The sequence below is a fragment of the Ctenopharyngodon idella genome, chromosome 23, assembly GCF_019924925.1.
Source record: "Ctenopharyngodon idella isolate HZGC_01 chromosome 23, HZGC01, whole genome shotgun sequence".
NCBI lineage: Eukaryota > Metazoa > Chordata > Actinopteri > Cypriniformes > Xenocyprididae > Ctenopharyngodon > Ctenopharyngodon idella.
Genome location: NC_067242.1, coordinates 25,456,196 through 25,470,674, shown reverse-complemented (window position 1 = coordinate 25,470,674; position 14,479 = coordinate 25,456,196). Strand labels below are relative to the sequence as shown.

At 38.0% G+C, this 14,479-nt stretch overlaps 1 protein-coding gene across 5 annotated transcripts in view; it reads right to left on the bottom strand.

The window, feature by feature from the left end:
- The window catches only part of LOC127506300 (rho GTPase-activating protein 21), a 121,056-nt gene that overhangs the window by 29,466 nt on the left and 77,111 nt on the right, over positions 1-14,479 (bottom strand). For 3 of the 5 annotated variants that reach the window (XM_051882648.1, XM_051882647.1, XM_051882644.1), the window contains 4 exons: positions 9,186-9,278; positions 5,805-5,883; positions 5,351-5,405; positions 683-706 (listed from right to left, as the gene is read on the bottom strand). In XM_051882648.1, the coding sequence (XP_051738608.1) occupies positions 683-706; positions 5,351-5,405; positions 5,805-5,883; positions 9,186-9,278 (251 nt within the window). Of the gene's footprint in view, positions 1-27; positions 597-682; positions 707-5,350; positions 5,406-5,804; positions 5,884-9,185; positions 9,279-14,479 lie in introns of those variants that run through there. The other 2 variants (XM_051882646.1, XM_051882649.1) reach the window with 2 other exon arrangements.

Genomic DNA, 14,479 nt, shown 5'->3' with positions numbered 1-14,479 from the left:
GGGATTAGGTATCAGAGGCTTACCTACCTTTAGCTGAGGAGAGAGAGCAGTGCGCAGACAAGAGGAAAAAGCGAGAGGAGGGCAGCCTTTCACCGAGCATTCTACAGACGCTAGTAGCTGCTCTGTTATCATCTTACAAAGTCAACAACCAACTAATATCCTAAAGGTCTAAATACTACATTCTGCTCAGGAAATTACTCCATTTACAATGGGCTCTCTTATCCCGCTTAATATATAAAGTTATTTCTGTCTCAGCTGTCTCGGTGTGCATATGACAGAGCTCCGGAATTAATGAGAGTGTAGACGTGATAGCTGGACTTTTGACTCTACACCTGAAGTGTCGAGTTACACAGACATGTCCCTCCCTCTCTCTCTTTCTCTGTCTGCTCCACCCCTTCCATGAAAATAAAATGACTCAGAAGGCAACAAATATTAAGGTGCAACCTTATGGCAATGGAATAAATTAGGGGCAAAATATGTTTTGCGACTGAATAAGCCTATACTGTACACAAGCTTGCAGTTCTTAACATAGGTAAAGACTAGATTTTAACAGACATTGCAGGTACAAAGGGAGATGTAATACACATGCACTTTCATGCAAAGGCAAAGAAACTTAACCACAACAGGGCAAAATTACATAACAGAAGAGAGGGAGCAAGTGACAGGTTTAGCTCCTTCTTACCAGAGCTGTGATATCCCTGGAGAACTGCAGCCGGAAGGTTAGATTGACAGTGGGAAAACAAAGGAAGAAAGAACAGGAAAAAAGAGCAATGGTGAGGGAAGATGACAAGAGCTCTACAGGTATACCAGAAGCAATCAGCCCCTACTCCAGACAGTGCTGCTGTCATTCTAGTGCAGGATAAAGTACGCTATAAATACACACTGCAGCAGAAAGAGAGAGAGAGACTACTGGAGGGCTGCCAGTCCAACACCAGAGATGAACCAGACAGAGGAGGACACACTTGAGATCAGAGGGGGACGACTGCTGCTCTTTCCAGAGTGATCCTGCAGCTTTCAATGAAGTAAAACTTTCACACACAAACTCACAGTCAGCCAGCATCTTTCTCTTATGCCCATGTGGCTCATTTTCATCCACACCCACTCTTCAAAATAAAGGTCCCAAAAGGGTTTTTTTTTTTTTTTTTTTTCCAGCGATGCCATAGAACAATTTTTGGTTCCCCAAAGAACCTTTCAGTGAACAGTTCTTAAAGTTCTTTCAGTGAACAGTTTACTATAAATAACCTTTTGTAATGGAAAGGTTCCATGGATGTCAAAGGTTCTTTATGGAACCATCAATGCCCAAAAAGAACCTTTATTTTAAAGAGTGCAGTGAAACAATTCCGGTCTTTGGCAGCTTCAGTTTATACTTTTCCTCTGTTGTTTGTATGCTCTTTGGACCCATTTACACTTGATATTAAGCAGGTGGTCCAATTACAAGTGGTCAGCTAAGACTCATTGCTGTCTACACCGGGTAGTAATATGGGTCTCAGATGTGTCTTCTGTGACCACTTCCACAATGAATTTCGAGGGGAGGGTCTCTGTGTCTGTCTCTAAAGATTAAAATTAAGAACTGCTAAAACTTATATTCTCATTATTTTCTCAAACAAAAAAGTGAAAACTTATCAAATATTTTTGACAAAGTACACATTATCTGGCAACATGGATTGAAAATATAGCTAATGCAGGGCAATGGAAGAATAGAAAATGAATTGAATCTACAAATAAGGAAGCAAATGGATGGACATACATTTAAATCTATACCTGCCATGATGGTCCTTATTTTTCCTCTTTTGGTCGGCATCTTTGAGTTTGTCCTTTACCTGTTTGTTTCAAGATGTTGCAGTGTTTCACAGTCAAAACATGCACTTGGCAAGGTGCTGCTTTGAATCTGATCAGCTGACTGCTTTGCATACAGTACTTGCCATTCCCTTAAGGAAAGTTACATATCTTCTGCCTATGATTACCAAGCATACACGGTAATATGATCAATTTTTCTGCCCCTACTTTACCTACACCAATTCTTTGTGTTTTATCCACCACTAAAGCTAGTTTGTCATCAGCATCATCATAAGGCAATTTCAGACTACAGCTTTTGCTGTAAATTTAACACTGTTTTACGTTGAGAGTTTTAGAGGTTATGTGTGAAAGAGACTCGCTGTCATAATCCTTCAAATCAGCTTTGGCAATCTGCCAGTTTCTGAAGAACTGACACAATTACTCCACGCCATTTACTTGTAGGCCTATGTGAGTCCTTCACAAAGATGGATCTGCCCAATTACAGCCTTACTGAAGAAACCCCAGTTTATCACCAATCCTCCACCAATTTTCAAAGTGTGTGCAAAACACTGTGAGTTGTAGGCCTGTCTAACCATTAGAGGATCAGGTGTTTGGCAAAGCTGAAAACTGGACTCATCAGAGAATATCAGAATCAGGCAGATCCGTCTTTGTGAAGGACGCATAACTCAAGCCAAGTACAAGGTTATCATGGAAGAAAACTGGCTTCCTTCTGCTCTGACAACATTCCCCAACTCGAAGGATTGTTTTTTTCCCACAGGACAATGCTTCATGCCACATAGCCAGGCCAATCAAGGTGAGGATGAAGGACCACCAGATCAAGAACCTCTCATGGCCAGCCCAAATTCCAGACCTGAACCCCATTGAAAACCTCTGAAATTTCAAACCTGATAACTATTTTTTTTGTTGTTGTTGTTGTTGTTGTTGTTTTTTGTGAAAAAATACATTAAATAATCAATAATAATATCTAAAATTAACAATTATAAAATTGTTCAATCTAAAAAGTGTGTGTGTTATATGATATCTATCTCTACTGGAATCAATTGTGAGTTAATATCTTCTCATGAGGAGCGTTATTGGTATGTAGTGTTTCTGCCGCTGTCGCCTCTGGCTTGCTTATTTGGGGACACTTGACATTTGACTTGACATTTGATATTCAACAGTGCTTTGATCTGCCTGCATTGACACTATTCTTTAAGAGCTGCTGTGCAGCCAAACAATGTACCAGTTATCAATGTAAAGCTGCTTTGACACAATCTACATTGTAAAAAGCGCTATATGAATAAAGGTAACTTGACTTGACTTGACTTGTTTCAAATCAGTCACTTATAAGGAACATTGCTGCCTTAGAGGGAAGATGCCTATGCAGACAGTAGAAGATGGAAGGTTTTGGAAGAGAACTTGTCACTAGAACTGCTTCCTGTTAGCTGAAATAACAAGCATGAGTGTCATTCCTAAGTCTTAAACTGCACACCGGATGGACTCATTACCGTCATATCAGAAAGTGCCAGAGGGCTCCACAGTGGAGTATGAGTTTATGTGGCTGGCATGTAACAGCCTGAAATTTGGAGTTCCTTCTGGAATGTGCTCAGATATGGGGGTGGCATTACGCCCCTAGTTCTAAAGAAAACCTCATTATAGCTGAATTCAAAATAAGCGCACACACACACACAGGCGCCATCACGCTTCTCTGCTCCACTGGATCACTGAACTCTGCCTGGAAGAGCATCTTCACATACACAAACTGGTGCCATTTGTCTCCATTGCTCTGCTTTCCTTCCAACAATTCCTTTTGCTTAAGTAATTTCATCCATTCTTTATCCAGAAACTTCAAAAGCCTCACATCTTTTGACCACAACACACACATACCAAAAATTCAATGTTAAACTTGAATGGACATTACTGCCCACAAAATTAAAAATAAGAGTGCAGATGATGGAACTTGAATGTTCTCAAATAAGAATTCAGACAAGTTTAACTGACCAAGGTTAAAGGATTAGAATTAAAATTTCCTGATAATTTACTCGTGTCATCCAAGATGTTTATGTCTTTCTTATGGCTGCAGCAGGCACAATGATATTACGCAGCGTCTCTCACAAATGTCTCCATGGTTGCAAGGCATGCTCCCTGTGCAAGCAGGGGGTCACAGGCGCTGCAGCCATGGTACGGCAGCAAAGTTCCTTGATTATTACGCCGGAATGAGAGTATAGTTCCTAGCCATATCGGCCTAGAAAATCACAACTTTTCATTTTCCGTCGGTCTTAGTACACAATGTAACTACAGAAGAGTCAAGTTTTAAACAGAAAAAAAAATATTGAAACTCTTTGGTCATTTTTTAACGAGATGCTAACGGTCTAATCAGATTCAATGAACTATGCTAAGCTATGCTAAAAGTGGTACCGCCAGACCCGGAGATCGGCTGAATGGATTCGAAAACAGTAAAACTCAACTGTTTACCTCTAGGGGAGTTGGAAAATGAGCCTATTTTCAAAAAAAGTGGAGTGTTCCTTTAAGGTGATGATACACAAGGCAACTTTTTGAGCAATGTTGCTGGGCAATGTTGCCGTCAACGGGCAACCTGTTGAGACACAGGGCAACTAATTATGGCAACGGACAGTTGGCAGCAACTAATCAGAGAGGAGCAAATCTATTGCCAACCCAATAAGTACTTCATTATAAACACTTGTTAGGCACTTTATTTCAACTTTTCAAATATTTTCTTCATTTTAATTAAAAATAAGAGCTTTTCCGATCTGATTTGTGATAGGAAAAGGGAGAAGAGCAAGTTCGGCAAAAGGCGGATTCGAACCCGCGTCGATCGCGTCAAAAGCTACTTTCATATGCCATACGCCCTACAGCCTATGCTACTACAGACGTTAAACAGGCCCCGTCTTTTTAGTATTTAACTGAAAACATTCGATGGCTTAATTACAGCTTACACGCATTACATTGAACACTTGTTGGTATTTTAAGCATTATATGAGGTAAATTCCCTGTTTTGGGGTGACGCACGACAACTTACTAGCGTAAAAAGATATAAGTTCATGCTCCTTTTCTCCACTCCACTGCCGCTGAGAGGCCGCCATCTTGTTTGAATTTTTTCTGAAATCTCCGAACCGATCACGTGATCGGCTGCTAACATTCTGATTGGAGGATCTCAAAAAATTGCCCATGACCGATCTAACGTATCCAGATATAAATTTGTTGCTCATTCACAGTGGGAAAGTGCCCAAGCAACGTTGCTCGGCAACATTGCTCAAAAAGTTGCCACGTGTATCATCACCTTTAGTCTTTGCATGTTCACTTTGTAAACCCGTTGGTATTTTACTCAAAAACCGTAATTTCTTTTCGACTGAAGAAAGAAAGACATAAACATCTTGGATGACATGGGGGTGAGTAAATCATCAGGAAATTTAAATTCTGAAGTGAACTAATCCTTTAACTAGCCAATACAAGGGCGAGAGAAAGCTTGAAGATGAATCTTTCACGATTTTTGTGAAAGAAATTATGATTTTTTTGTTTGAGTAAAAGTAAACCCACGAGAAATAAAACCTACCAGCTGTAAAATGTCTTCATCTTTTGGCATCACGCAGAGCTCCAGAGATGTGTCACTGCAAGAAAAAAAAAAAAATTGAAAAGGAAAATGAAATACCTCAAATGAAGTCATGACTACAGTCATAAGTACAATGCTTTTTTAATTCAAGAACAAGGAAGAACTGCTAGCTGTTAATACCAAATAAAATTACGCAATAAAGAGCATATTCATCACACTTCCTCAAGGATTAAGAGATTTATCTGGAAGATTTAACAGGAACAGATAATCAACCCACAAAATGAGCAAAAAGGGAGCATATGGATACAGAGCAGCAAGTATTCCTGGATTAAGTATCATTTAAAATCAAATTTCAGTTAAAATCAAAACCTACAACTAGTTACCAGGTCAGATCTTTAACCATGAGGCTACACCACCCCTCAGGGGCTAGAACAAGCAGTGCAAGTTGCAACTTTACCTGTTCTGGATAAGGGCGATTACTTGGGAATACGTCTTTCCGATGATGCTTTCTCCGTTGACTTTTACAATGCGATCCCCTGTGAGAAGGAGAAACAGGAAAAGAACCAGATGCAGTAGTTCAGTTATGTAAAAATATATTCAAAAAGAAACAACAAAAAAAACGTGTTTTGACATCTATATACAGGCTTGTAAGATCTTTAATTAACCTCTGAGGAACTGATGATCCACATGATTCCGTGGTAAAAATAATTACAGATTTGGACAGGAATTCAGAACCATGGAGCAAGTATGTTTGTTCAGATATGTTGACCGATGTGTGCTGAAGATTAGATTCACAGGATAACAGTCAGAGCGGGCCAGCAGCGAGATATTGTGGGTAATTGTGGGAACATGTGTTCTGGACCCTCCCAAAAGTCTGTCAGCGGAGACCAACAAAGTAGTAAGAACTTCTCAATGTTTCTTTGGGTCCAGACTGATCACACTTACATAACACTTCAGCTGCTTATGAAGAAGTCCTGCCAATTCATTTTGGATGCTGGCTGATGGTATGACCTCTTGCCTGGTTTACCTCCTACTGTTTAGAAGTTATGCCTTCATGCATCAGTAAGCCCAGATTTATGTCTTAAGGGCTGACAAGCAGGATGTGTGGTCTATCTGTGCTATTTTTATATTTGCAAGTGTACATATGTGTCAGATGGACGTATTTGGATGTTGCATTTTTAAAGTGCCCTATAATGCTCTTTTAAAGGTTTCTAATTTTGTTTTGGAGGTCTCCTACAATAGGTTTACATGTATCTAAGGTCAAAAAGTAATATATATAATATAAAATACATTGCAGCATCACCTCTTTTCTCATAGTGGCTGAAATGGTTCGATAAAGGATTCGGTCTCTCTTAACTCTTACTTTCTGAGAGCCTACTTTGCTCTGATTGGTCAGATGACCCAGTCTGTTGTGATTGGTCAACCGCTTACAGGGCATGTCAGAAACAAAACGCCCTTTACTATATTTATATTTCAGCTCCGGAGGCTTCCTCAGCACTTGCATACACAGTAATACGAACAGTAACGATGGTGTCAGTTTTACGGTATCAATTCGAGCTTGAGTCCTCATCCTTTGGAAGTGCTGCAAAGTGTATTTGCTTTTAAATGGCAGAAAACAGCATCTTCTCGACATGTTGAAAACACGAACCAAACTCTTCCAGGCCTCAGCTACAACTGCAGTGTTTGAGGGCGGGGCAAAACGTTGTTCGTGGGCAGCCAATGAAGGCCATAGGCTGGCATTATGCAAATCTGTTACAAACCTTTGTAGGTTTGAGCAGGAAATAAGTCTGGAATTACTGACGACTCGTTTCAGGTCGTTCAGATAAGGGTCTTTCTTTTGGGAGACAATAACTCCATTTATTGTGCACTTTGATCTTTGAAACTTGGCAGACCTTTTACATTCACAAACAGCTATATTACACACTATATGAAAGGTAGTATCTAAAAAAACATAATAGGGGCACTTTAAGATGGAATAATCTTACCTGGTGTACAACTCATCAATCTAAATGAAATCTAAATTTAAAACAATAGACTAGGGGTGTCATAATATACCGGTATTGGCGATAACTGTGAAATTGATATCATCTTAATACTACATACATTCATATCACAAATAATCCAGCAACTATCTGGTTGATACTCCAACATAGTTAGTGGTGGTAGTGAACCTTAACGCTGGTTACCACCATCATAAAAAAATGATAATAATAAGTAGCAGTATACAGCTACTTCTGCCACAAAAAAAAAATCATGTAACATTTTTGGTTACAAACTCTCTCTCCACCTCCCTATAGTTGTATTTTGAGATTGTGATTCATTGATCAAAAAAGAGAAAACACAAAATAAAGTTAAAGATGAATCTGACTGATGAATGTATTTTTTTCCCCAGAATTTCTATAGATTGCATTGTGATATCTCGTTATTGTGAATTCTTTTGGCCAAGATAATCGTCTAGTGAAAATCTGATATTGTAACAGCCCTACAACGGACCAATTAGAATGATCTGGAGGAGGGACAACTGAGAGTCTGCTACAATGTCTTAAACTGTAATTCATCAACTGTAACATGCATGATCTGAGGCCTGTTTCATAAAACAAGTTTACCTAATAAGTCAGGTTTATTTCAGTTAGTCTGACTCATTGTCAAATGATTTGCCGCCGGTTTCACAGACAAGACTTAAGCTTAGTCCCAGATTAAAATGCACGTTTTATCTGTTTAAACTAAAAGCAACATGCACTAACATATCTTAAAATATGTCAGTGTCATTGTTTTGTCTCAAGGTGCACACCAGTAATGTTTTTTTTTTCTAAGGCACGTTTATAAAAGCTACTTAAATGCCTTAATTGAACTAAGGCCTAATCCTGGCTTAATCTAAACCCTGTCTGTGAAATCCGGCCTTTGTTTCATAAAGCTAATTTAGCATAGCTCAAGCTCAGTCACTCTGGCAACTTATGCAGGGAAACTAATCTGGTCCAGGGTAGGCTAACTGTCAGGTTAAGCCTGAGTTGTTACACAGTTCCTCTAACACTGATCAACAGGAACACGATGATATTACCACTGACTCTCTCGAATACCATTATTTGACTTTTATTTGATTATTAACCACTATCAGTCCAAAAGTAAGTATATAGTATACAGAAAATCAACTTATATAAGGTTAAATGATAAATGATACAATATAGACCTATGAACGTGTTCAATTATATATCAAATATTTATGTTAACATTGTTATATAAATACAAAAGGTGTGCGTGTTTAACCTACAGGTTTTCTTTTGTGCCCCAGGTTAAATTAGATCATTTTAAAATATATTAAAAGTATAAGTATAATGCTATTTCATGTATTCTGACTTATTTACACTGTTAAAGAGTTGGATTCTCATGCTAAACATGACCAAATTTTCAAAACACGAGTTGGACGTATGACGGAGTATTTCTGTGCCAAAAATACTCTTCCAAATCCTCATAAACTTCGCTGTCTTTTTTTCGAGTATGGGGCTGTGTGACGTCATATAGGTTGAATTCCTTGTACAGGCACTTCCCCCAGAAGAGCGTGCACGCACACGTCAACCAGAGCGAGAGAGCAAGAGCACTCCCATCAACGCGTGTTCGGCTTTACGGAAGTCGTCGACAGCGCTGCACAGGTCACAGGTCACACGTACCGTTAATGTTAGTTTTTTTTCTCCTTAGTTTCTCCTATGTGTTAAAGTTTATTCTAAACATTCATCATCTTCGTGAGCTTCGTGACTAACATTACGTGACGTCAATATCCTAATTTTGAATAACGGGCATCAAGTAAGTCTCAAGACTTCAATGCCTGTACAAGAACCAATACCTGTGCAGAGTCCAGCTCCGTGTGCGGGACCGCCCTCTTTCACCTGCTTGACAAAGATGGTGTCCATCGGCTCCAGTCTGTTCCGCTGTCTCCCTGATGGCATGAGACAAAGAGCAAGAATCACTTGAGAGTCATCAAAAACAGAAAGTAAGCAGGGAACCTCCACGATTTCTGATTTTTCATGTCATCACACTTAAAAGGAATATCTAATAAAGTCTTTTCAAGCCTTCGTCATGTCCTCTCGTTCTCTTGCATTAAATAGGTAATGTCTCACAGTACTTTTCAGACTTATATCGCACAACGAGACAGCACATGTTAATCTACTGTGCTCCAGTCATGCTCACTGAATATTCTGTGGCAATCTCTCATACTCTGATCTGAGTAAATTATAAGATAATATAAGATATGAGCATGCCTACGTGTGAGTGTGTCTATGCACATATTTGACGGGGTTAGATCATGCTGACAGCCGCATGCCTGTAGGGATACACTGAGGGGAAAGTGTGCGTGCTGTCAGAAGCACTGCAGCTACAAACGACTGTTTCTGTAATGCATAGAGCTGACTGAACATCCACATTATGACACATTGCACTGATTAGTATGTAATATCTAACGCTGATGCTGCACACCATATTGTGAGTTGTACAGTTGTAACTCTGCTACTTTTCGGACATTTTGTCAACTAGTAAAACAAGAATCATACTCCACAATGCATAGAATCTGCATAACAAAGCATTTGAAAAAGTGCTTTGTCTCTGGGACAACAAGCCACATATTGAATTATGAGCTTGCATAGACCAACAAGGAATCTGCGAGTTTTCATCATTTTCTGTGCTGGAGAAAAATCTGTAGAATTCTGTGGAATTCAGGGCTGCACGATTTGGGATTTTTCTGATAAAAATTACAATTGAGTTTGAAGAATTTCCAGGTTTAATGTGCTTGCTTGTAGGGCTGCACAATTTGGCCAAAATTTATGAATATATATCAATATGGGTATATAATAATAATGGCTAATAATAATATTACAATACTAATATTTATGGCTGTCTTAATTTATTTTGACTTTTATTTTGACAGAACTCATGGAAAACTACAGGGAGCCCTTAAAGTCAATATGAAATCAAAATGGACAAAAATGAAAATATTTTTTTATGGAATACTGAGGTATTTATTATAAATGATTTATCCATTCACATCATTATTTTATTTTTTTAAATTCATGTGCCCTCGTAATCTTTAATCTAAATAACCTCTCCCTCTTGCAGCGACATCTCTTCTCTTCTCTGATGATGTGTTTACCGGTGCGAGGGCAGGACAACCTGACGGCCAATAGCAAACTACAACCATCCAATCAATTGCCATTGGACAAAATCATTTTTCTCTTGTTCGAGAAGCCACTTCACTCAGATATATGTCACAATTTAGGGAACAAAAAACTATTGTAACTTCTGTTTCATGCAGACTTTAAAGTTTTTTGTTGATAAGTGCAGGAGATGTGTAGCTTTGCAAATGTCTGCTGTTCAAGTTCTGCAGAAACCTACAGCTCTATATGTGCTGACCCCAGTTTGGGACCAAAAAAAAATAAAAAATTAAATCCAAACCAACACAGAAAAGTGCACTGCAGAACAAACACATTCACTAATCGCACAAAATCACTGATGCAAACAGATATATCTTACTAGTGCTTGCACTAACACGTAGACACACAGAAAAGCAGTGTTTGAAGCTGTTACACTGATGTGTGGTGTCAGGCTCCCTCTACAAGCACATGAGGTATTGCAGTTTCACCATATACTGAATGATGTAATACCTTACTGAGCATGCTCTGTTTCTGACAAACATCTGAACGTATATGTGATGTACATGCATTATTTTCTGACTAGATTTTTTTCTAGTTTTTGAATTCTACAAAATGTATGTTTAAATGTCAAGTCAATCATGTATATAGCACTTTATAAAATACAGAAATCAGTGTGAGCATCACAAAATTCAGTTTCAGGATCAGTAGAGGTTGAGGTACAACAAAGCAGCTCTACAGAAGTTAATCTAAGTGAATGAAGTGCAACTGCTACAATAGTTTCAGTATCCAGTCTAAAAAATATGCACTTGCAGATAATATAATATTAATGAAATAAAAGGCCACTTAAGGAGTACACTTTTATGACTATAAGTATACTTTTAAAAGGTGCACTTTGTAATAATGTCAAATTAATTGTTTAAATTCTGTCATTAATTACTCACCCTCATGTCGTTCCACACCCGCAATAATATTTTTGATGAAATCCGAGAAGTATATGACTGACGAGTCATAGACAGCAATTTAACCGACACTTTCAAGATCCAGAAAAGTACTAAAGACATCGTTAAAACAGTTGACGTGACTGCAGTGGTTCAACCTTAATTTTATGAAGCAACGAGAATACTTTTTGTGTGCAAAAACAAAACAAAAATAACGACTTTATTTATAAATATCTTCTCTTCCCTGTCATTATCCTTACGTAGTTGCCGCAGTAAGCACAGTGAAAGGCTTCCGTGTTTACGTCCGAATGCCGACTCAGTATTGGCCAAAGTTGATCACGTGAGCAGCACGACGCATGCGTGTGATGCTGACGCAGGAGCCGGCCAATAATGAGTCGGCGTTCTGACGTAGAACCTGGAAACGCTGGACATAAACAATGTATGAGAATGACACAGAAGATAAGACATTGTTGAATTAAGTAATTATTTTTGTTTTGTTTTGCACACAAAAAGTATTCTCGTTGCTTCATAAAATTAACGTTAAACCACTGCAGTCACATCGACTGTTTTAATGATGTCTTTAGTACCATTCTGGTGGTTAAATTGCTGTCCATGGACGAGTCATGTACCTCTTGGACTTCATCAAAAATATCTTAATTTGTGTTCAGAAGATGAACGAAAGTCTTACAGGTGTGGAACGACATGAGGGTAAGTAATTAATGACAGAATTTTCATTTTTGGGTGAACTAACCCTTTAAAGATGTATTGAGATTGTACTTTAGTGAAGTAAATACACTTGGAAATGGAAATATGATAAGTGTGCTTCTTTTCACAGTGGTTTGCACTACAATGTGTCACTACTGTTTTCTTTGAAAAGCTCAGAGGACAAAAAGCAGAATTCCTTCAGCCTTATGAGCTGCACTTTTTGCAGGAATTATTTTATCTAAGAAGTCAGATTGTGGTATGTGGTATGAACAAAATCTTTTCTCAATAAATTGCCATAATGTTGAAAACATCATGTGGGTCAAAAAAGAAGCCTTTTTTAACTGACTAGCCCTGGTTTGCCAAGCACTGAACATTGATCCATATCCTGTAGAGGGCAGTAATTCATATGATCAATTGAGGGCTTTAGTAACGGGATACTATCAGTGGCTCAGTACCAGACCAGGAGGTTAATATTTTATTCTATTATATGAATTGTGATCCAATCTGATTACTATTGGCATCTCTTGAGAGGCTTTGTTTAATATGATATGGCTCTTCCTCATCTATCGAATCAGCTTGCCAAGACTAGATTTTTAATGGCTGTGTTTTACCAAGAGGTGGATGCTCCAAAGGATGTCCCACTGATACAGTTACACTATTACAGCCATCGACTAATGGGCTGTAGTAGTCAATTTCAATATCGGTGTAATGGTTATTTCAAAGGTACTTAAACCAGCACCGCTGCAAAAGACTTGGAATATAGTGCATGAGTTGTATGTACTACATTAATGTGCTTAATATCATTTCTGGAGCTTGATGGCCACTTTCTCACTCTCTTTTTTTGTATGGTAAAGCCCAGCATGACCATTCAACTTTGTATTTCGTGAAAAACAGGAAATCAACAGCATGAAGGTGAATAAATGATGACAAATTTGCATTTTCGGAATTCATTTTAAAGTTTAAAACACAGTGTTAAAGAGTGTTAAACGGCTGTAACTCTGATCTGAATGTGTCCACATGTGTGATGATGTTTCACACTAGCTGGTGTGCCAAATTCTCTGCTGTCCCTCGGGTGACTCTTTCAAACATGCTTTTCTTCAGTGCATCAATAGAGGGCAGAGGAGGGCATGCTGAAAACCGTCTTTGTGTGGACAGGTTTGTGTAGCCCCCCAGCGTCTGGAATCTCTTTTGTTAGTATGTGTGAGTGTGTATGGACTTAATAAAGAATAAGAAACAATGCTCCCACAACAAACACACTGCTTTTACCAGTCATTTGCTTCACACTAAATCGCAGTATAAAATATCATATCATATCCCAGTGTTCTTGTCTACAGGGCTCTTTCTTCTTTCAGCATGAGGTGTATACAGTAAATGACTGATGTTTTCAGCTTGAACCACACTCGCCCAAAACCCAGCCAGTGTCAACACACAATGTGGCTTATTGTGAGAAATCCAAGTCTGATCTGCTGTAGGCAATCTGCACCTGCACCGCAAACTGTGTTGAATGAGTGTCAGGGAGTTTTCGGGTACACAGTGCTCTAGGGTTTGTGGAGAAAATGAGTTCAACCCAAAACTAGGCTCTGTGGGAACTGCCTGATTTATTTCTTTATTTTTTTTATTTTAATGGTTTTGTTCTAAATGACATCACTCGCATTCTTTCTTCGATTTTGCTTAATAGAGTTCAAAAGTTTGGAAAAATTATTATAATTTTTTTAAAAGAAGTGTCTTATGTTTACCAAGGCTGCATTTATTAAATACAGTGAAACAGCAATATTGTGAAATATTATTCCAATTTTAAATAATGGCTCTTACTATTATCAATGCTGAAAACAGTTCTTGCTGCTTAATATTATTGTGGAAACCATAATACATTTTTTTTTCAGGATTCTTTGATGAATAGTAAGTTCAAAAGAACAGCATTTATTTGAAATAGAAATCTTTTGTCATTTTATACACACTGTAAAAGAGAATTGTTGGTTTAACTTAAAAAAGTAAGTTATCTGGTTGCCTTAAAATGTTGAGTTCATTGAAATTAAATATGAAGGCGACTGGTTTAATCAACAGAAACTCAAAATATTATGTTGTCTGAACCACATTAATTATTGAAGTTGATTTGACAAAAGAAAAAATGTTGTGATAACAAATCATGAAAATAATGTTTTTTTTACAGTGCAGTAAATGTCTTTACGGTCACTTTTAATCAATTTAATGTATCCTTGGTGAATAAAAGTATTCATTTTTGATTTTTTTATTATCCCAAACTTTTGAAAGGTAGTGAATCACAGTTTCCACAAAATATTAAGCAGCACAACCATTTTCAACATCGATAACAATAAGAAATATTTCTTAAG